General features: G+C 41.5%; 2 protein-coding genes across 8 annotated transcripts in view; one reads left to right on the top strand and one right to left on the bottom strand.

Moving 5' to 3' along the window:
• PRSS55 (serine protease 55) overlaps positions 1-24498 on the bottom strand; it is a 40083-nt gene that overhangs the window by 7724 nt on the left and 7861 nt on the right. Inside the window, exon 1 of one of the 3 annotated variants that reach the window (XM_007517283.2) lies at positions 840-940. The exons of 1 other annotated variant lie outside the window; for it this stretch is intronic. In XM_007517283.2, coding sequence (XP_007517345.2) covers positions 840-894 — 55 coding nt within the window. In that variant the 5' untranslated portion in view covers positions 895-940. One more of the 3 variants, XM_060184916.1, reaches the window with a different exon arrangement.
• Positions 2065-24498, top strand: part of PRSS51 (serine protease 51) — a 34713-nt gene continuing 12279 nt past the window's right edge. For all 5 annotated transcript variants that reach the window (XM_060184923.1, XM_060184922.1, XM_060184921.1 and 2 more), the window contains exon 1: positions 2065-2148. The gene's annotated coding sequence lies outside the window, so the exon portion shown is untranslated. The remainder of the gene's footprint in view (positions 2149-24498) is intronic.

Raw genomic sequence — 24498 nt, 5'->3', positions numbered from 1 at the left:
CCAGATCCTCTAGCCCTCCTGGCATCCTCATCTTACTTTATGGGGAAATTTCACTCAAGAAATAATGTTGGGGCTGGGGCAGGAGGTGGTGCACCTGATTAAGTGCCCACATTACAGTGCACAAGGATCTGGGTTCAAGCCCCTGGTCCCCACCTGCAGGAGGGAAAAATATCACAGGCAGTGAAGCCTGGCTGCAGGTGTCTCTCTGTATCTCTCCCTATCTTCCCCTCCCCTTTCAATTTCTCTGTCTGGATCCAATAATAAAATTAATAAAATTAAAAATAATGTTGGGTGTGATCAGGATCAAAATGTGCATATAAACTTGTATTTTCTATCACATTAGAAAATTGGACTGTGGTCAGGAGGTTTCACTGTGGTAGAGTATAGGACTTGATGGCATGAGGTCCTGATTTGATATCTGACCCCGTGTATGCCAGAGTGATGTTCTTATGCCCCCCCCTTTCCTCCTCTGCCTCTCTGCCTCTTTCTCTCTCATTTTTTTTAAATCTGTACTTAGAATGGGAGGGCTCATGTCAAAATTTGATGAGAGGTTATGAATTTGAAATTTGAGGAAATGGCCTGATGGATTGAACTTTGGGCTGATGGATGTAGGAAGAAAGGTAAGAGGCCTGAGGAGGGTCTATAGAAAAAAAAAAAAATGAAGCTACAGCTATAGTGTCCAATCAGCTAAATCATTAGCTCCCTGTGCCCCTCTCCAACATGACCCCTAACTGTCCCCTAATGCTCACCACTGGACTGCATAAAGGGCTATATGGTCCATGGTCTTGACCTGTCTTCACCCAGATCCACCCAGGCCCCAATAGGAAGGATTCTCATACCAACGTGTACACCCTTGGCTTGGGACATGAGCAGCAAAATTGACAGCAGGAGCATGGACCCTGAGGGCTGAGGAGGTGACAGAGGCCAGCTTCAGGGAATGAGATGGCAGAGATCATTCTAACTGACCCCAATGGTGATGTCACAGTGGGCTGTGGGACTAAGAACTCTAGCTGAGGTCACACATATTTCTCTTCTCATCTCTTTGGTTCCTAAGACAATGGCTCTGAGGAGCCCTGAGACAAAGCCAGCTTGTCTATCTTCCCTTATCACTGACTTGGGCTTTCCCCCACCCACCTTTCTCTGAAGTGTCTGAAGGGTTCCTTGATCTCTCCCCACCCCCTACAACCAAACTATCTTAAGGCTCAAACAGCACCATCCAATGACCAAAATATGGAAGCAACCTCAATCCCTGGTTAAAAGCAGCTGTAGGACATACTCTCTGAGGAATACTACTCTGTCATTTAAAAAGATGACAAAATGGGAATAACTGAAGGTGATAATGCTAAGTGAAATAAGTCAGGAAGTGAAAAACAATTATTTTCTTTTTTTTCTTCTAGTATGGCTATTTTAATAACATGTATTCTCCCAATCCATGAACAAGAAATGTTCTGCTATTTATTTGTGTGAGTGGCAACACTTATGTTTTATGCATATGTGGCATATTAAGTTTGTTGGGAAGTGGGCCCACTGTCTGGGAAGTTAAGGCCACTGTTTCCATGAGATCTGAGTGGGTAGACCCCAGGCTCTCTCCACTCCGTGTCAAGAAAATGGCAGGTCCCCCTGACCTCATGAACTAATGATGGATGTCTTCTCTGGATGAGGGCTACCTTTCTGCATATGCCCCTCCTCTCCCCTTAAAACAAAGGCCACAAATTACTGTATATTGTATTTGGCCAAACTTGAAAATCATTGCAAACATGTTACGCAACTGCCCCCCTCCTCCCCTGCCCTGAAGTGCCTGTAATTTACCCCCAGGGAAAATTGTATTGTGAGCTTGTGATCAAACCTTGTATGGTAACTTTTCACTTGTGATCAAACAGATCGTAGGTCAAAATGTGACTGTGTATTGTGTTGCTTTGTGTTTGGGTTAATGATTACCTCAACCTTCTCCTTGAACTATGGTTATATCCGCTTGCCTTTCTTCCCCCAATAAACAGGTTGACCCACTAAGGCTTTCCCTGTGCTGACTGCTTGTCTCTCTACACACTTTGCCCTCGTCACGTGGAGACACCCCAGGACTCCTAGGGGCCGCTCTGACCTCCTGTCACCCAACAGCCAGGGAATCAGGGGATCCAGAACGACAGCCCAGTAAGTTGCTAAAACAAATGAACTGGTAAACAACAACAATCATATTTAGACTGTGAAAAGTATGGGGCTACCTATAGAAAAAGATGAAGGGAGGTTGAAGAACAGGTTCAGGGGGCCAATATGGTCACAAGATGCCATGAGAAGTTGGCTGTTGTGACTAGTGAAAGTTATAAGCTATAAAAAGCAGCTCTGAAATTGAAAGGGTTATGTAAACCAATAGCTAATGAACACAATTTAATTTTTTTATATTTATAAAAAGGAAAAAATGACAAAAATCATTTCAGAGGGACATGTTGGTTGCTTCCAAATTGTTGCTATTGTAGATAATGTGGCTATGAACGTGGGGTTGTATATATCCCTCCGAATTCGTGATAGTATCTCTTTTGAATAAATGCCTAGGAATCATATTGCTGGGTCTTAAGGTGTTTCCATCTGTATTTGCTTAAGGATTCTCCATACTGTTCTCCATAATGGTTGTACCATTTTGCATTCCCACCAGCAGTATACTAGAGTTCCTTCCTCTCCACATCCTTTCCAACATTTATCTTCTCCTGTTTCATTGATGAAGGCCATTCTTACAGGTGTGAGATGGTATCTCAGTGTGATTTTAGTTTGTATTTCTCTGGCGATGAGTGAATTAGAGCATTTCTGCATATGTCTGAGGGTCATGTGTACCTCTTCTTTGGAGAACTGTCTATGCATGTCCTCTGCCCACTTTTTTATTGGGTTGTTCTTTTTCTTTTTGTTGAGCTGAATGAGTTCTGTATAGATGTTTGATATCAAGTGTCTGTCTGAAGTTTGATGTGTGAATATGTTCTCCCATTTGCTGGGTTTCCTGTTTATCTTTATGGAGTTTTCTTTTGATGTATGGAAGCTTTTTAATTTGATATAGTCCCACTTATTCAGTCTTGCTTTTGTTTCCTTTCCTTTACCCATGGGATGAAGTTTCCAAATACGTCTTTAGTGTTAATGTCAGGAAATGTTTCACTGATACATTCTTCTATGAGTTTTATACTTTCATGTCTGATATCCAGATCTTTGATCCATTTTGAGTTAATTTTGGTGTATGATGTTAATTGGTGATCTAGTTTCCTTTTTTTACATGGGGTTGTCCAATTCTGCCAACACCATTTGTTAAAGAGACTTTCTTTTCCCCAATGGAATATTTGGCCCCTTTGTCATATATATAAGGTATATGTATCTGTATGGATTGAGTTCTGGGCTCTCTATCCTATTCTATTGGTCCACATGACAATTTTTGTACCAGTAGCACACTGTTTTTATTATTTATTATCTTTATTTATTTATTGGATAGAGACAGTCAGAAATCGAGAGGAAGGGAAAGACAGAGAGGGAAAGAGACAGAAATACACCTGAAACCCTGCTTTACCACCCGCAAAGCTTTCCACCTGCAGATGGGGCACACCGTTTTGATTACTACTGCTTTGTAGTATAATTTAAAGTCAGGTATTGTATGCCTTCATTTTTCTTCTTTTTCCCTAGGAGTGTTTTTGCTATTTGTGGTTTTTTGGAGTCCCACATAAATTTTTGAATAATCTGTTCCATTTCCTTGAAATATATCATTGGGATTTTAATAGATATTTCACTGAATCTATAGATTCCTTTTGGAAAAATTGCCATTTTAATGATATTTATTCTCCCAATCCATGAAAAGGGGATGTTCTTCCATTTCTTTGTGTCATTTTCTATTTCTTTTAACAGTGTCTTAGAGTTTTCCTTAAAAAGATCCTTTACAGCCTTTGTTAGATTTATTCCTAGATATTTGATCTTCTTGGGTTCAATTGTGAATGGTATTGTTTCCTTTAGTTTAGTTTTTTGACCTATCTTCTGCATAAAGAAATGCCACGAATTTATGGGTATTGATGGTATAGCCTGCTACTTTACTGAATTTATTGATGATTTACAGTAGTTTCTTGGCAGAGTTTCTTGGGTTTTCTAGGTATATCAACATATCATCTGCAAATAATGAGAGTTTAACTTCATCCTTTCCAATTTGTATTCCTTTGATATCTCTTTCTTGTCTGATTGCTATGGTAAGGATTTCTAGGACTATGTGGAATAAAAATGGTAAGAGTGGGCACCCTTGTCTAGTTCCTGATTTTAGGGGAAAAGCTTTCCCCATTGACTATGATGTTAGCCATGGGTTTAACATATATAGCCTTTATTATGTTAAGGAATTTTCCTTCTGCTCCCAGTTTCTCAAGCGCCTTTATCATAAATGGATGTTGAACCTTGTCAAATACTTTTCTGCATCAATTATAGAATCATATGGTTTTTATCTTTCCTTTTGTTGATATAGTGGATTATGTTTATTGATTTATGGATATTAAGCAATCCCTGTTTCCCAGGGATGAATCCCACTTGATCTTGGTGGATTATTCTCTTAATATATTGTTGTATTCAATTAGCCAAGATTTTATTGAGGATCTTTGCATTGATATTCATCACGGATATAGGTCTAAAGTTTTCTTTTTTGGTGGGGTCCTTTCCTGCTTTGGGGATGAGGGTGATGTTGACCTCATAGAATGTATTTGGGAGTGTTCCCTCTTCTTCTATTTTCTGGAAGAGTTTGAGGAGGGTGGGTGTTAGTTCTTCTTTGAATGTTTTGTAAAATTCATTAGTACAACTGTCAGGACCCGGGTTTTTGTTCTTGGGTAGGCTTTTGATTACTGTTTCAATTTCATTTCTAGTGATTGGCCTGTTAAGTTTATCTACTTCCTCTTGTGTCAAGATTGGTAGTGGGTATGACTCTAGGAATGTGTCCATTTCTTCTAAGTTGTCCAATTTGGTTCCATACAGGTGTCCATAATATTCTTGCATAATCTTTTGCATCTCTACCTCATCTGTTGTAATATCTCCTCTTTCATTTTTGAGTGATTTCACCATAGCATTCTCTCTTTTTTTCTTGGTGAGTGTAGCTAGTGGCTTATCTATTTTATTTATCCTTTCAGAGAACCAACTCTTGGTTTCATTAATCTTCCTAACAGTCTTCTTGTTTTTTATTTTGTTGATATGTGCTCTGATTTTGACTATTTCCTGTCTCCTGTTGACTGTTGGTTCTTTTTGTTGCTCCACTACTAGTTGATTGAGGTGGGTTGATGGTTTACTAGTGATTTCTCTTGTTTATTAATGTGGGCCTGTATTGCTATGAACTTTCCGCTCAGCACTGCTTTTGCTGCATCCCATAGGGTCTGGTAACTGGTTTCTTCATTTACATTGGTATCAAGATAATTCTTAATTTATTTTTTGATCTCTTCAATGACCCATTTATTGTTCTGCAGCATATTGTTTAGTCTCCAGGATTTGGGGAAATTTCTTTTCCTTTTTTGGTTGATTTCTACTTTTGTGCCTTCATTGTCTGAGAGGATGCATTTACAATTTTAATATTTACATATCTGTTTAGACTGTCTTTGTGGCCCAGCATATGGTCAATCCTTGTAAATGTTCTATGTGTACTTGAGAAGAATGTGCATTCATTACTTTTGGGATGGAAAGTTCAGTGTACATCTATTAGGTCCATTTCATTTATGGTTTCATTTAATTTTACTATTTCTCTATTGATTTATTTTGTCTGGATGTTCTGTTTCTTGCACTGAGTCGTTTGTTGAAATCTCCTACTATTAATGTGTTGTTATCAATGTCTCCCTTGAATTCAGTAAGCAATTGTTTTATATATTTTGGTGCTTCTAAGTTGGGGGGCATATGTATCAGTGATGGATATATTTTCTTCTTGGATTGAGCCTTTAACCATTATGTAATATCCTTCTCTATCTTTTATTACTTTCTTTGCCTTAAAGTCTATTTTATCAGAGAATAGGATAGGTGTCCCTGACTTTTTTGTGAGTTATTAGCTTGTAACCCTTTGCTCCAACATCTTATATTCACTTTCCGTTAGTCTTTTCTTTGAATGTGTGTTTCCTGAAGACATGAAATGGATGGATCCTGTTCTTTAGTCCATTTTGCTACTCTGAGTCTTTTGACAGGTGAATTTAGGCCATTCACATTTAAGGTGATTACTGATATATGTGGTTTACTTATGTCCATTCTAATTTTTGTTTTAAGTTTATTTTCAATTGTTGAGTCTTTGCCCATTTGTTTCTGTCTAACCTATTGTGTGGATGGATGAGTTTCTGTAGTTAATTCCTCACTAATTTTTCTTGTGTTCTCTACAAATCTTGGTTCCCTGTTTTGTTTTGTGGTTACCCTGGGTGTATTAACTTGCACTGTGTATCTAGAAAAGTCTTTTTTAAATTGATCTTTATTAACAAACATTTAATAAGGCTTCTTTGTCTTTTAGTTCCTTCTCCTATTTGCTTGTTTTTCTTTCCTATCTTATTGTGTTTTTGTTTCTAGTCTACTGATGTTCATCTCACTGGGAGCATGTGTTCCTTTGTTTCCTCCTTCCTGTAAGACTCCAGTCAGTATTATTGTAAGGTGGGGTTGATTGTGGCCAATTCCTTTAGTTTTTGAGTATTTGGGAATACCTTTATTTTTCCCTCATACTTGAAGTACAATTTTGCAGAATACAAAATTTGTGGCTGAAATTCCCTCTCCTTTAGTGCCTTGACTTTGTCATTCCACTCTCTCCTTGCCTGTAGGGTTTGTAAAGAAAAGTCTGATGAAAATCTGATATTTCTCCCTTATATGTACCTTCTTTCCTTTCCCTAGCAGCCTGCAAAATTTTCTCCTTGTCATTGAGTTTTAATAATTTTACAATAATGTGCCTTGGTGTTGATCGTTTTGGATTTGTGAACCTGGGTGATTGATCAGCCTTCAAAATAGATATATTCTGAGAATTGCCTAGGTAAGGGAAATTTTCATCTAAAATGTCTCTGAAAATTACCTCTGGACCTGGTCTACTTCCTCAGGCATCCCTATAACTCATATATTCAACCTTTTTTATGGAGTCTGCAATTTGACAGCTTCATTCTTTCTAAACCTTTCCTCTCCCTCATCTTTGAATTGAAAGAGTGAGCTAATTGTGTCTTCTAGAGTGGAAATTCTTCCTTCTGCATGTGTGAGTCTATTACCTAAGCTGTCTGTCTACCTGAGATTGAACTGCACTAAAGATGTCTTTCAGTCCTTGCAGTTCTGTTTGAATTTTTTCCTCCATGCTGTTTAACTGCTTAGTGAACTCTGCTTTGAGCTCTTCTTTCACACTTTGTAGCTTCTTATCAAATTTCAAATAAAAATGCTCTTTCAACTCTTGCTTATATTCTTGTAAAGTTCTCATACAATTTCTATAGTCTGTCTCTGATAGACTCTCTGTGTCTGGAATTTCTTGGATTTCGTCTGATTTACTTTTCTCCGTTTGATGTGACATGCTGTTTAACTTTCTGCCTCTTTACTTTCACATGTATGGTGTTGGTTATGTTGGCCAGCAGATGGTGCTGTTGTGGTCGTTGCTTTCCATTTATTTGCAGTGTTGGTTGGGGGGAGGGGTGTTTTGGGCTATCTTGTGGCCTGAGTTTTGTCTTTGTCTTAAACTCAGACTGAGAAAAAAACAACAGCGAACTGAAACCCAAGTCAAAGACTGAGAGGTTTCAAGCTCTAATGTCTTTTCTTCGGGGGAGTCTGCTAACTGCATTACTGTCTAAGATGGCACAGGTCGGTGCTGTCAGCCCAGAGCTCTCATTTTGAGCAATCATTTCTTCCAACCCACTTCTGTTTCCCCAACCGTGCGTTCCGGCACCCACCTGAGGCTGTGGATTTTTTTTCAGCTGTAGATTATGTGTCCAGTTTGGTTTCTTGTTGTGTTTATAGTTGTATCAGGGAGAGCGAAGGTCCGATTGTAGCTACTCCACAAACCAGGTCTCCTGGAAGTCTATACTCATTTTCTTTCTTATTCAGGGTGATCGTGATGACGCTTTTGTCCTTCTTTTTAAAAATTAAATTTTTTTTAGAGTGAAACAATGTTGGTTTACAGGCACACATTTTAATGGTACAGTTTCACACCTCTTCTAAATATTTGTCATTACACCACATCCACCACCAATATTCCAATATTCCTATGCTCAATAGAGTTAAAAATTATGGACATAAGTGTACGTACATATATTTTTGAATTATTATTGTTCTTTGTTTAGATCCCTAGAAGTGGATTTTCTGGACCCTATTGTAGACCTATTTTCAATATCTTGAGAAATTGCCATACTATGTTCCATGAACTGGACAGCCCCTCATTTCTTGTCTCCCCATCTATGGAAAAAAGTCCCACCACCTCTTCCATGCCCAAGTCTGAAACTTCACTATCATTCTTATTTCTTCCATTACTTTACCTTCTGTTTCCCATCAAACACCAAGTATGACTGTAAACCCTCTTGTTTAAGAAGGATGGGAAAAGCCATAGATGTACCTAGAGACTGTTTATTTGGGCAGGACAAATGGACTGCACTGAATGGAGATTAAAAGGCCCATGCTGGGGAGTTGGGCAGTAGCGTAGCAGGTTAAGCACATGTGGCATGAAGCTCAAGGACCGGCATAAGGATCCCTGTTCCAGCCCCCAGCTCCCCACCTGCAGGGGAGTTGCTTCATAGGCAGGTGTCTATCTTTCTCTCCCCCTATCTTCCCCTCCTCTCTCCATTTCTCTCTGTCCTATATAACAGTGATGACAACAATAATAACTACAACAACAATAAAAAAAAACAACAAAGGCAACAAAAGGGAAAATAAATTTAAAAGTTTTTTTTAAAAAAAAGGCCCATGTTGGCCTACACCTCTACAGATCCCTCTCTCCACCATCACTGGGCATTTTCATCAGGAATGTCATCATAAGCCCTCTTGTGGTCCTCTCCAGGACCTTGCCCTCACTGTAGAGCAGCAATGGTAGGGACTGCCCTGTTGGATAGTATGCCAGCTCCCCCTGGCTTCTGCTTAACACTATTCTATTTACATAACCACTGCATTCTATTTACATAACCACTGTTAACAAGCACCACCCTCCCTCCAGGGCATTGGTGGTTCAGTGATAGGATTCTCGCCTGCTCTGCCCCCTCCTTGTCACACTCTGATTTTCACCAGTCACTTTTCTCTCCACCCTCTCTATATCACATCCTGTTTCCACCCTACTTGGAGAGTATAAAAACAGCTGCTCTTCTGATTAAAGACACTTGGGAATTGCTTTCCGGCTCCAAGAGTTCCAGAGTGTATCTCCTGCGAAGTTAGTGTGGCACGAGTTCCTGATCCCTCTCCCACGCAGCAGCCTAGATCAGCTCCAGTTGAGTTCTCTCCAACCCAGAGAGCACTAGCTCGGGAAGAAGTACCCTCAGGCTATCCCGGCACTGCCCCACTCTCTGAATAAAGGATGGGTCAGACTACTATGCCATTGAAGGAAAACTTGTCCTGAAATGACTGCATCCTACAATGTTCCCAGCTATGACCATGGACTGTGAGCTCAGACTGATAGGGACGTAGATGTTATATAGGCTCCTGTGCTAAATAGGAATATATATGGACTCTATGTCAGATTGATGGGATAAACAGTTATTGGTTTTTATATACTTTCCTCATTTTTTGGACGTACTTTCTGCCCTAATCCAGCTTTTTAGTCCTACTCTCAACTATGACACTATCTTCCCAGACAATATTTTTAGTCCATCTGCATGTTTGTTGGGCCCTTTGGAGCATACCTAAAATAAACTTCCTAGCTTCTTCCCACACAGAGACCCCTAATTTTACCTGTTCTATTCTTGCCTTTGGGTTCCTGTTTATTAAACAATTTGTCCTACTTTACATCTTACTGCCTTTCCACTACCAAATTACAGATGCCACTATGACACCATCCTGACTTCCCTCTGCAGACCACCTCACCAATGTGTCCCCAAAGTCTCACCTCTCCAGAGCCCTACCCTCTAGGAGAAGATAGACGCAGGGTAGAAGTATGGATTGACCTGCCAACATCCATGGCCATGGGAGAAGAAATTACAGAAGCCAGACCTTCCACCTTCTGCACCCCATAAAGAATTTTGGTCCATACTCCCAGAAGGATAAAAAATAGGGAAGTTTCTAACTGAGGAGATGGGTGGTAAACTCTGGTGGTGGGAACTGAAGATAATTTTACTCCTATTATTTTACAATCTGTTAATCATTATTAAATCACTGATAATAATAATAATGCCCATGATGTGATGTGTATGGAAAATCAGGCACTCTAACAGATAAACTATTTAGCAGACCCTCCAGCAGAATGCTTTACTTTTTAGGATCCCTCATTCTGAGCAAAACACATTATCCTTATTATATGGCACACTTTGGTGGGACACTGAGTATTTGTGATGGCGTAAACTGTCTTCCACATCCAGAAGATTGAAGACACTGGAATACTCCTTCCCAGCTTCTATGAAGCCAACATCACTTTGATATCAAAAGCAGACAGGGAAACAACCAAAAAAGAAAACTACAGACTACTATCTCTGATGAACATATAGATGCTAAAATATTGAACAAAATTCTAGCCATCCTGATACAGCAGTATATTCAAAACGTTGTTCATCATAACCAAGTGTGGTTTATCCCAGGCATACAAGGTTGGTTTAATATATGTAAATCAATCAACGTGATCCACCATATCAACAACATCAAGACCAAAAACCACATGGTCATATCAATAGATGCAGAGAAAGCCTTTGAAAAAATACAACATCCCTTTATGATCAAAACACTACAAAAAATGGGAATAAATGGAAAATTCCTGAATATAGTGGAGTTTATATATAGCAAACCTACAGCCAACATCATACACAATGGTGAAAAACTGGAAACCTTTCCCCTCAAGTCAGGTACTAGACAGGGTTGCCCACTATCACCATTATTATTCAACATAGTGTTGGAAGTTTTTGCCATAGCAATCAGGCAGAAGCAAGAAATTAAAGGCATACAGATTGGAAGAGAAGAAGTCAAACTCTCCCTATTTGCAGATGACATGCTAGTATACATAGAAAAACCTAAGGAATCCAGCAAGAAGCTTTTGGAATTCATCAGGCAATACAGTAAGGTGTCAGGCTACAAAATTAACATTCAAAACTCAGTGGCATTCCTCTATGCAAACACTAAGTTAGAAGAAGTTGAAATCCAGAAATCAATTCCTTTTACTATAGCAACAAAAACTACAAAATATCTGGGAATAAACCTAACCAAAGAAATGGAAGACTTGTATACTGAAAATTACGAGTCACTACTCAAGGAAATTGAAAAAGACACAAAGAAGTGGAAAGATATTCCATGTTCATGGGTTGGAAGAATTAACATCATCAAAATGAATATACTGCCCAGAGCCACATACAAATTTAATGCTATCCCCATCAAGATCCCAACCACATTTTTTAGGATAATAGAAAAAATGCTACAAATGTTTATCTGGAACCAGAAAAGACCTAGAATTGCCAAAACAATCTTGAGAAGAAAGCACAGAACTGGAGGCACCACACTCCCAGATCTCAAATTGTATTATAGGGTCACTGTCATCAAAACTGCTTTGTACTTGAACATGAATAGACACAGTGACCAATGGAATAAAATTGAGAGCCTGGAAGTAAGCTGCCACATCTATGAACATCTAATCTTTGACAAATGTATCCAGGCTATTAAATGGGGAAAGCAGAGTCTCTTCAACAAATGGTGTTGGAAAAAAATGGGTTGAAACATGCAGAAGAATGAAACCACTCTATTTCACCAAATACAAAAGTAAATTCCAAGTGTATCAAGGACTTGGATGTTAGACCAGAAACTACCAGATACTTAGAGGAAAATATTGGCAGACCTCTTTTCAGCATAAATTTTAAAGACTTCTTCAATGAAACCAATCCAATTAAAAAGATGACTAAAGCAAACATAAACCTATGGGACTATATCAAATTAAAAATCTTCTACATAGCAAAAGAAACCAGTACCCAAACCAAGAGACCCCTCACAGAATGGGAAAAGATCTTTACATGCCATACATCAGATAAGAGGCTAATCACCAACATATATAAAGAGCTTGCCAAACTCAACAAGAAAACAAATAACCCCATCCAAAAATGGGGAAAGGACATGGACAGAATATTCACTACAGAAGAGATCCAAAAGGCCAAGAAACACATGAAGAAATGCTCCAAGTCTTTGATTGTCAGAGAATTGCAAATCAACACAACAATGAGATACCACTTCACTCCTGTGAGAATGTCATACATCAGAAAAGGTAGCAGCAGCAAATGCTGGGGAGGTTGTGGGATCAAAGGAACCCTCCTGCACTGCTGGAGGGAATGTCAGTTGGTCCAACCTCTGTGGAGAACAGTCTGAAGGACTCTCAGAAGGCTACAAATGGACCTACCCTATGATCCTGTAATTCCTTTCCTGGGGATATACCCTAAGGAATCCAACACACCCATCCAAAAAGATCTGTGTACACATATGTTCTTGGCAGCACAATTTGTAATAGCCAAAACCTGGAAGCAACCCAGGTGTCCAACAACAGATGAGTTGCTGAGCAAGTTGTGGTATATACAACTTATACACAATGGAATATTATATACACAATGGAATATTATTCAGCTATAAAAAATGGTGACTGCACCATTTTCAGCTGATCTTGGATGGATCCTGAAAAATTCATGTTAAGTGAAATAAGTCAGAAACAGAAAAATGAATATGGGATGATCTCACTCTCAGGCAGAAGTTGAAAAACAAAGTCAGAAGAGAAAACACAAGTAGAATCTGAACTGGAATTGGCACATTGCATGAAAGTAAAAGACTCTGGGGTGGGTGGGTCAGGAGAATACAGGTCCAAAAAGGATGACAGAGGACCTAGTGGGGGTTGTATTGTTATATGGAAAACTGGGGAATTTTATGCATGTACAAACTATTGTATTTACTGTTGAATGTAAAACATTAAAATAAATTTATAAAAATTATATCCCCTGATTTTCCTATTTCTGCTTTATAGTCTTCATGTTGATTATAACTTAATATTATATATTATTCAATATTCATCATATGTATTAGTTTTAGGTAGAATATTTGTAGCTTTTTTTTTAAATTAAAAGAATTTTGAAAAGGATGACAGAGGACCTAGTGGAGATTGTATTGTTATGTGGAAAACTGAGAAATGTTATGCATGTAAAAACTATTGTATTTACTGTTAACTGAAAACATTAATCCCCTAATAAAGAAATTTTAAAAAGAACTACACTGGTAAAAAAAAATAATAAATTTGTTTGCTTTAACATATTTCTGTTTTTTTCCCTGTACTTGAGAATATGTGTCATACTTTTATATTATAAAATTACAAGTTACATTTGTGATATACTGTTTGCTTTTAAATTCATATAGTAGGTCATGAAGCGCAAGGATCGGTGTAAGGATCCTGGTTCAAGCCCCTGACTCCCCACCTGCTGGGGAGTCGCTTCACAAGTGGTGAAGCAGATCTGCAAGTTTCTATCTTTCTCTCCCCCTCTCTGTCTTCCCCTCCTGTCTCCATTTCTCTCTGTCCTATCCAAGGACAGCAACAACAATAAATAACAATAAGCACAACAAAGATAAAACAACAAGGGCAACAAAAGGGGAAAAAAATAGTCTCCAGGAGCAGTGGATTTGTGGTGCAGGCACTGAGCCCCAGCAATAACCCTGGAGGCAAAAAAAATTCATATAATAGGAAAGCTGGATAAGAACCAGTCTTGGGGGTGTTTTGTTTTGTTTTTCAGGTAAAGCCAAATGTGTAGCTTCCAAACCTAGTCATTACAAGTTATTCTGTCCTGCTTTTTCTCAGCTCAATTTGATCTCAGCCTTTCTTATAACTGATTCCACTGAAGTGTCAGTATTCAAGGGCCATAGTATTATGCTTCATTGTTGGGTAGTATGCCAGCTCCCCCTGGCTTCTGCTTAACCAAGCACCAGTATGCCTGTATAGGGATTGGTTTGATCCCACTCTAAGCTGCGGTCTATTTACATAAATCACTTTTACATTTACATAAAGCACCACCCTCCCTCCAGGGCATTGGTGGTTCAGTGGTAGAATTCTTGCCTGCTCCGCCCCCTCTCATTGTCACACCCTGATTTGCACCAGTCACTTTTCTCTCCACCCTCTCTACGTCACATCCTGTTCACACCCTACTTGGAAAGTATATATATAAGGACAGGATTATTTGTTTTAGTTCAGTTTTTAGTTTTAGTTTTAGTCTAGCTTGGCTTAGATTGTTCTGCGTCCTGCATGAATAAAGAGATACTGCCTACAGCTCAACCATGAGTCCTGGGTCGTCTGTCTCCCATCACTGAAGCTCAGCCCGACACTTCATCTTTATGATGAAACTGCTACTTTCAGAAATCTAATGCTAAGACCCTTGCTACTCCATATGATATTTTTTGCCTCCAGGGTTATGGCTGGGGCCCAGTGCCCGTACCATGAAACCACTGCTCTTGTTGGCCATTTTTTCCTTTTTTTTTTTTTTGGATAGGACAGAGAGAGAAATTGAGAGAGGAGGAGAAGACAGAGAGGGGGAGAGAAAGACGGATACCCGCAGACCTGCCTCACCACCACTTGCAAGGCAACACCACTGCAGATGGGGAATGAGGGGCTCAGACTGGGATCCATGCACTGGTCCTGTTATAGAAATGATCCCCAAAGCACAAGACTTGAGCCAGTTCTTGGTGAAAGAAAGGAGTTTAGGAGACTCCAGATCACTCTGGAAAGTTCTCCCTGCACCTTTGAAAAGCACACAGTTTTATTGAGGTCCTCTTCCTCAAAGAGGTAGAGGAAGCAGGTTTGTTTTACTATTACAAAGTAGGCAAACAGACAAAGGCAATCTTTCATGTAACTGCTATACATCTTCCTTATCTGTGGCCTTAGTACGGGTAAAAAAAGGGGAGAACTTGTGCCTGGTATGTATCAGTCTTGAGACAGCTGAATTTACTTCCAAGTCATCTATTACATTAGCAAGGTTGCCATGGTTGTCTTGGGCCCATTAGTTTAGGAATGTGGAGGGGAGGAGACGTAGCAACTACAGCTACTGTTTTAATTGCCAGAAGAGCAAACACAAAAGGAAATGCAGTCTTATTGATGCTGAGGAATTATTCTGATGCAGTCTCTGCCCCCAGGTTTTACCACACCCTGCGAAATCCTAGCAGTGCCCCCTTCAACCAATCCTGCCCCCACATGTCACCCCTGGTTGTTGCCCAATAAAAGCTCTCTCACTTCCCCCCCTCTCTCTCTGTTGGCTTTCTCTGGCCTCTCTTGGCTCTCTCTCTTTCTCAGCACCCCTTCCTTCTTGCCCGGTGGTGAGGTAGTGGGGACAGCCATTGTCGGCTGACTCCACATGGCCTGAGTCACCCCCCCCAATCCTATAATAAAGATTTGTGTACCCCATTTGCTCTGGACCTCCTCTCTCTCTTCTCCGTGGCGCAGCCCAACACCTGGCCACAACCGACACCTGGCACCCATCATGTCCCTCACTCACGCCCCGCTGGGTGGCCCAGCCTGAGTTCCCCAAAAGCCGCCCATACACAGGTAAGTGGCATCCACCCGCCTCTGTGGCTCCACGTTTCCCCCACCATGGGATTTTTTTCATTTTATGAGGAGGTGTCCCAGACATTATATCCTTCTCTCCTGGGACAGGTTCTTGATATCAGAGACGCCTTAATTTTCACTACACCATGGGTTTTCATGGCTATATTTTCTACTTACAAGATATGTACAAGGTGTTCTGCCACGAGGGTAAGCGAACTTGAGGCTGAGATACGAGAGTTAAAGCATATGTGCGCAAAACTTAATAGCCTTAAGCGATCAGCAGTTAGCCCCAAAACTTCCGTTCCCACAGACATGCACACGTGTTCGGCGGCTCCTCCTTTGACCCTGCCCCCAGCTGACCCCATTGTTCCAGCTTCCCCTTCTCTAACCCCTTCCCCAGCTGTCCCGGTTCTGGCTTCCACTTCTTTGACCCTGCCCCCAGCTGACCCCATTGGTCCGGCATCCACTTCTTTAAACCCGCCTTCTGTTGGCCCAGTTCCGGCTTCTGCTTCTCTAAACCCTCCCCCTGCTAATACCTCATCATTAAGAGACCCTGTGGCTTCCTCTCCTTCAACCCCTCCCCCTGCTGACACCTCATCATTAAGAGACCTTGTGGCTGAGATACGAGAGTTAAAAGATATTTTCTCTGCATTTAAAGACCTTAAACCATTTGCAGTCCACCCTGAGAGCTCCGTCCCTGTAGATATGTGTTCAGCTTCCCCTGTGGCCGCTACGGCAGATTCCACTTCTGTAACTGTCTCCCCCGTGTCATCGAACCAAATCCACACCTTCCTGGTAAACGTGGCCCCCTCTAGACAAAACCCTCAGGTGTGGCACCCATACTCCTCTAAAGAACTCGAGAACTCAGACAAGCGGTTAAGGAGGACAGAATTCATTTGCCATGGACTAAGTTTATTTTAAGGAGTTTTTACCAGCACCTTAACATCCCCCAGGACTGGAAAGACCTGGCTTGTGCTGCACTCCCAGACCCCCTCTACCTGCAATGGAAGGCATGCTTCCGTGATGAATGCTCTAGACAATTGCAGGAAAATAGTAACAAACAGGTAGAATGGAATTTTGATGCTTTGTTTGGAGCAGGAGTGTTTGAATCTGGAACTCAGCAGGCAGAAGCCAGGTTTCCAACCGGCTATTTTGAACAGGTATGCATCTGCGCAACGCAAGCATGGGAAAGGGTGACCCCAACCAATGTAGACTCATCAGTTCCCATTAACTCTCTTTGCCAAGACACTGACAAATCATTAGTGAACTTCATCTCAAGGGTGAGGGGAACCTTAGAGAGAAAGATTTATAATCCTGAAGTCCTCACTCTACTCCTGTGCTCTATTGTCTGGGATGGCATGATACCACAATTCCGTCAGGCATGCCTCAATCTTAAACACCTACACCCAGATATTTGGATTTTAGCAACACAGGAACTTACATCAGGATCTTATGGGGCACCCGCTACGACACAGGTTTATGCAGTTACCCCACGTAATCAAAACGGGGCCTGCTTTCAGTGCGGTCGCCAAGGGCATTGGCGTAACCAATGTCCAGATAGGCTGCGACCATGCCTCCAGTTAGAGCCACCCCGCCTCCAGTTAGAGCAACCCCGCCTCCAGTCAGGGCAGCCCACCTCCAGTCAAGACAACCCCGCCTTCAGTCAGGGAGCCAGAAGCCACGTACAGTTTGTCCCAGATGCCATAGAGGGTTTCATTGGAAGAGAGATTGTTGGTCCAAATTTCACAAAGATGGTACCCCCCTAAATGTTTCAAATTCGGGGCCTGAGATTTTGTGGACCACTCCTGTTCTAGAAGGAGGTCACCCTACTATGACAGTAAAGATTGGCAGTATTCCTTTTAAATTTTTGATTGACACGGGGGCAGAAAAGATGATTTTAAGGCAAGCAGAGGTTCCCCAAAATTGGGAACTCCTCCCTGGACCCAGTATACATGGAGTAGGAGGGGTGATCCCATCATTTCGCACATGAGATCCTCTCGTGTGGGAAGACCCGGAAGGTTCTGCCAGACACTTCCCCCCTTTGGTAGCTGATATTAGCACCAACCTACTGGGCAAGGATCTTCTGGAGTGTCTTGATGTTAGGATATCCACAGATGCCTCCGCAGAGCATAACACTCGCTCCTGCAAGACCAGATCTAATCAGCACCCCCAATACTAACTGCCACTGTTCGTATGCAAACTCCCCGCTTAGGCTGGCTTTCTAATGAGCCTGTCTGGGTGAAACAGTGGCCTTTACCTAGGGATAAACTAGAAAGTTTAAAGGAGCTCGTCTGAAAACAGTTATCCTTGGTACACATTCGTCATTCTCGAAGCCCATGGAATACTCCTGTCTTTGTGATTAAAAAGTGCTCAGGAAAATGGCGCCTCCTCCAAGATCTCCATGAGGTAAATAAAACCATGTAGGTCTGGGGCTCCCCCCAAAGGGGTTTGCCTCTTGCTTCTGCAATTCCCACGGGAATTCCAATCATAGCTATTGATATACAAGATTGTTTTTTCTCTATTCCCTTGCATCCGCAAGATTGTAAACGTTTTGCCTTCTCTGTTCCTTCTATTAATAACGCCAGCTCTGCTGATAGATTTGAATGGGTGGTGCTGCCCCAGGGTATGGCCAATAGTCCTACAATGTGTCAGGAGGCTGTTAAATCTGCCCTTTTCCCATATATTCATAAGGGCCTTAATGTTTTTCATTACACAGATGATATTTTAATATGGGGAAAATCACATACAGATCTCTATGCCTTACGTGATTTTCTCATTCCTGCATTAAAGAAAAGAAGCCTTAATATAGCTCCTGAGAAGATACAGCTAATTCCTCCAATATCTTTCTTAGGTTCAGAGATTTCTCTAATGCAAATTTGTCCCTTAAAACCTCATATCACCTTTCCTTCTAACCTTACTCTTGCTTCTTTACAAAGTTTTCTAGGAAATTTAAATTGGCTTAGGCAGTATCTCTATCTGCCTACAAGCTGCCTCCAACCACTGTTTGACCTGTTGAAAGGAAACAAACAGCCCTCCTCAAAACGTAAGTTAACTCCGGAGGCCTCCTTGGCACTGGAAAGGGTTAACCAGGCCCTCCAGGACATGCACCTTGTTCGATTCTCCCCCTCCTCTCCGGTAAACCTTCTAATCTTTAACTCCACCCCCACAGTAGTAGGGGCATTGTGGCAAGACCATGGGGTTCTCGAGTGGCTTCACACACCAGTAGGTGGAGCTCCAAGACTCCTCACTGAGATAGATGCGTTAACATTCATGGTTCACCAAGGGAGAAATAGGTCTGTGCAGGTCTTAGGGAAAGAACCGGATTTAATTATCCTGCCCTTTTCTCTCACAGATACAGAGTGACTTATACGCCATCATTCCCGCTTTGCCATAAGCTTCGTGGGGTTTCCAGGACAAATAGATAACCATTTTCCTTCTAATAAATTGATAGCTTCTTTACCTCTTTTGCCTCTACTAGCACCTAAACTTTTCTCTCGGGATCCCATTCCCTCTGCTCCTACAGTCTTTACTGATGGCGGAAAAAGGGGAGCTGCTTCCCTTATATATTACCCAAACAACCTCCTAAACCTCTCTTTACTGAGCTTCCTGAGAATTCCCCTCAGTACAAAGAACTTTATGCTGTTTTCCTTGCATTAAAAGCCGTACCAGAATCCTTCAACCTTTTTTCTGACAGTATGTATACTGTTAACTTACTTCCATGGATTGCTCATTCTTATGTGAAAATTGATGACAACCCACTTTCCCCTCTCTTGATTGAAATTGCCTCTACGCTCTGTTCTCAAACCCAACCACTGTATATTCAACAGCTTCGTTCCCACATCCCTCTTCCTGGTTCCCTGTCCGAAGGGAATGCTGCAGTTGACCGCCTTGCCTCAACAGGAACTTTCCCAGTATCTGTCTCTGATCCTGCTAATTTTCATTCTCTAACCCATGCTAATCTTAAAGGCCTTCGAGCTCAATTTCCTGATGTTCCTTTACCACAGTTAAAACATATCCTCGCTACATGCTCTTCTTGTGCAAGTCTCATAAAGACACCTGCTATCCAGACCCTTGGGGTTAACCCCTGAGGTTTAAAAGCTAATGCTATTTGGCAAATCGATGTCACCCACATACCAAACTTTGGCAAACAAAAATATGTGTTTGTCTCAATTGATATCTTTTCTAAATTTATGTGGGCAACAGCTCAGACGGGAGAAAGCACTAAAAAGCTTGTAAGCCATATGCTCTCTTGTTTTGCCATTATGGGGGTACCATTTATTTTTGAAAACAGACAATGTGCCTATGTTTACCAGCAAACAATTTAAAGATTTTTGTTCCCTCTGGAATATTACTCATACCACGGGCATTCCCTACAATCCACAGGGACAAGGCATTGTCGAGAGGGCCCATCAAACGCTTAAGGCTCAATTGAATAAAGATAAAGGAGGAACATATCCCCCCAATATCCAGCTAGCAAAAGCCTTAACTACATTAAATCTCTTTAATATTTACAATAATTCGGACCTACCTCCTATTATTCTTCACTGGCAAACACCATCTACCCTCCCATCCATTAAGGTCAAATGGAAAGACCCACTCGATAAAATTTGGAAAGGGCCTGACCCCCTATTGACCATGGGAAGGGGTTTCGCATGCGTTTTCCCTCAAAATTATTCTAAACCTGTCTGGGTTCCTGCCTGCCATGTCCGACAATACCCGCAGGATGGTGCTGTTATCCCTGAAGAACAAGAAATGCTACAAGAGGGCTAGATGCAGGATACATCCCAGGACCCATAATACGACATGGCAGAACCTACAAAATCTGGCTCACAGAGGCCTCTCTCCTACCCTTTCCCTGAATGTCTTATGTTATAAATGTCCAGTTGTGTTTTGTGAGTGAGTGTGTTGAATGACCAAAAAAAATTTTTTTTTGCATGACCCATCTGCTCAGAGTACTCTAAAAGGTAATTGACTTTATATAAAAATGCTGGATGCAGCCAAAGTTTCTGGAGACGTCCAGAAACATTCCAAAATTTTTGTTTTTCTCCCTGTTTTAATTTTTATATATAGTTTTGGTATATATGTAAGTGTTTAGTCTTAAACTGTGTGGCTAATGATGGATATAAATTTGTTTTAAAATGATATGTTTTTATAACAAAAGTTTTTTCCTCCTTTATAACAAGTTTTTTTCCTCTAGTGTGTTATAACTAAATGTTTATGGGTATGTCTCAAGTTTGGTAACACTAACTTAATGGTCAAAAGTGTAACCTTACAGCTACATTATTACCAATCAAGGTAAAATTAATATGCTAAAGGTAACTAACTACTTAAGGTAAAAGTCTAAATGTTTAACATGACAATTCATTCCCAAAACTAAAATATAAATTCTCTATACAGGACACCTTTGGAGGGCCCCCAAAAGTGCCCTGTAAACTATCTTGTGGAAATTAATCCACAACAGATCTGGCATCAATCTGGCACTGTAAATGTTAAAATCACTGTCACAAAAATGTGTTAACTCTCTAGTAATCTGAGTCTGTTTATAGTCCAAAGTAAAATTAGTTAAAATTCAAAATACATATTTTAACTAAAATTGGTCTCTAGATCCTGCTGTAGAGACTGCTACAGAAGGTCACATTAGATGACCTTTGAATAAAATCATAAAGATATTTAAACTAATTATAATCATCGAGGTATCAACTATAGTAAACCTCTAACTTGTTACAAGTTCAAATTAACCATGAGAAGCAGATTGTGTTTCTTTCACAGGAATCCCGGAAAAAACCATCTGAACCCCTGCACACCCTGACGTCACCCACTAGACGGCATGACTATAGTGGCACACCCCCGAAACCCTAGATGTCACTTAACGTGATCTGAAGAACCTGATACACAGACTCCAAGGACAGAACTTTCTTAATGCCTGCTTGCCATTCCTGCTTCTGATTTGCCTGTCGCATGTTGGCGGTTCCAGCTACCTATCTACAGAAAAGCAGAATTCAAGCGGCTGACCTTCCTCATGCAGCATTTCATACCCTGCCATTTCTTCCCCTAGCCATCTACTTTGGACTGAGACTTGTATCGGACTTGCTGGCATACCCTATAGACATTTTACACAATTTTAAAGCAGCTTATTTCCCTTCACGCTGCTGATTTTTCATAGACTGATCCTGAGTAGTTCATAGACTTTATAGACGGTTGCCTTGAGAACTATACAATGCCATATAGCCCCTCTGTTTGGTGGGTCATGTCCTCCCACCTCCCCCTCATTATGTACTCTTGCCCCTCCCCCCCAAACAGGGAACGTTCCTTTACACACCAACCCTTCCCTTGACATCACACTGGCTTTTACTACTCCCCTAATTGTCCCTTCCTGTTTTGTTATATCATTTAGGTTTATGCCCAAAAGGTTTCTGCTCACCCCTACACCACTATTCCTCTGTCATAGATAGTCTTTTACAGACTTTGAACCATCTTGTGTGATGACTAGATAGAAAGATAGAAAAAGATGTAGAGATATTGTGAGGAGATGGTTGAGCAGGCTGCACTTAAACCTGTGAGATGAGTCCCTCCAGGTAAGTCTCTCTCTCTAAAGAGGGGTTGAGCACAGGGGGACACATAAATCTCACAAGGTTGACAGCCATTTAAGCCTTCCCTCCTCCACAGAAAGTCCTACATCTTCCCACCTGAGCACGGCATTCCTTAAAAACATTTAAGCCTGCTCCATTCCATATTTCTTTACTGTGTCCATTTAGATATAAAGGGAAAGGAGATGATGCTGAGGAATTATTCTGATGCAGTCTCTGCCCCCAGGTTTTACCATGCCCCGTGAAATCCTATCAGTGCCCCCTTAAACCAATCCTGCCCCCACACGTCACCCCTGGTTGTTGCCCAATAAAAGCTCTCTCACTTCCCCCCCCCTTTTTTGGCTCTCTCTGGGCTCTCTCTCGGCTCTCTCTCTCAGCACCCATTCCTTCTTGCCCGGTAGTGAGGTAGTGGGGACAGCCATTGTCAGCTGACTCCACGTGGCCTGAGCCACCCCCCCCGATCCTATAATAAAGATTTGTTTACCCCATTTGCTCCGGACCTCCTCTCTCTCTCTTCTCCGCGGCGCAGCCTGACATCTGGCCACAACCAACACTTATATTTAACTGGGGGCCTTGTAGACAGCTGGTGGTTCTAGATAACTAGAAAGACTTGAGAGCAACTGGGGACCATATAGGCAAGTGGGGAGCCTTGTAGATAACTATAAAGATTCCTAGTATATTCCTCAACTACTGAATAATTTAGACCTCCACTCTCTTTAGGCCATCATCACCTTTCATTTGCACCATCAGAGCCCCTTCCTAAACAATACTTTCTGGTCTAGAATATGCTGTAGATTCATCTTCTCTAGAATCATCTTCATGCCACATGTAGGGTGACCTCTGCTCCCAGTACTCTCACAATGGAGTTCCAATCTCCTAACAGGTAGTAGCAATCTTTTGAGATCTTTTGGTTCCAAAAAAATATGCAAATTCACCCAGCAAGCTTTAAAATCAGTGCAGTCACTCAAACACACCACATCTCAAGTTGCTCAGAGCTGAGTGTGGGAGGGGAGCATGCAGGCACAAGCTTACCTACTCCAGGATCCTTTTGGTTCTCTCTGCAGAAAGTCCAACTCAGTCCAGTTGGGCTGCCCTGCATCTCTACTTCCTCTCTGACCCCAGGCTGACTGTGACCTCACCTAGGCCTGACTCTGCCCTGCATTTGTGATGGCCCCACTGAAGTGACTGCAGCTGGCATGTTATCAGCTATGGCAGGAGGCCCAGGCTGGGCCATTCTAGACTGGCATGAAAAGAAGATGCTCCAGCTTCTAATTCCACTGCTTTTGGTGCTGGAGGGACACACCCAGGAAAATACAGGTGTGGGCTAGACTAACGTGGATCAAGGAATAAGGAGAAGCCAGCAACGTCTCACCTAGCTTCCCTGGCTCTTGCAGAGTTGATGGAAAGGCCCCTCAGGGGTTGATGAGTTAAAGCTCTGGACAGGAAATGGTTGCAAGGAAGTAATCAAAGATATCCAAGGTTTAGGGGAACAGGCCATTTAAAAGGCTCCCCCAGGGGCACAGAACTTTGGAGGTGGGAGTGGTGTGGAACTATACTCCTACTATCTTATAATCTCATACATCACTATTAAATCAATAAAAATAATAAGGTAGAGCTTGGAGCCACTGCTCAACCACTGATTTGCTTCTCTATTCTCCACTCCCTGCTTTGCAAACCTGGTCTTTCTTTGGGCTGCAAACATCTTCTCCAGGGTGTTCTAAACCACAGTCTAGGAATGGAACCTTCCAGATTTAATTCTTTCTGCAGTAGCCTCCTCTAAACTAACCCCATAGTCACCTTGGAGCCCTCTTAACCCCTGGTAGATGCAACTCTGTTCCAGTTGGTACTTCTTTATTTATTGCCGCCAGGATTATTACTGTGAGAGAATGTGAGAGAGTGAGTTACACTAACTCTTCCATTTCAGAAGTTCCCAGTTTAAAAGAGCTTATTAGCCATAGAATAATGACAGGCTGAAAGCTAGCCTCTCAGGAACTGCCTAGGCTGGATGGCTGTTCCCTGATAACCTAGCCTAGCACACTGAAATGACATTGCAAAATATAGGTTTGTGTAAAAGTTTGAAATCAACCAGCTCTATTTGCTTCTGTATAATCCCTGCTTGGCTTAGATATAGATTGGCACCATAAGATAGAGTTTAAAATGTATACCTTAGATAAGGGTATGGAATGTACCTTTGGCTTACACAAGATCGCCCCTCTGCCCCTCTGCCTTCATAGATAAGAGTGACTACTCCCACCCCAGAGTGCT

This window comes from Erinaceus europaeus, chromosome 2, assembly GCF_950295315.1.
Source record: "Erinaceus europaeus chromosome 2, mEriEur2.1, whole genome shotgun sequence".
NCBI lineage: Eukaryota > Metazoa > Chordata > Mammalia > Eulipotyphla > Erinaceidae > Erinaceus > Erinaceus europaeus.
The sequence above is the reverse complement of the archived record's forward strand: the minus strand, read 5'-3'. Positions and strand labels throughout refer to the sequence as shown.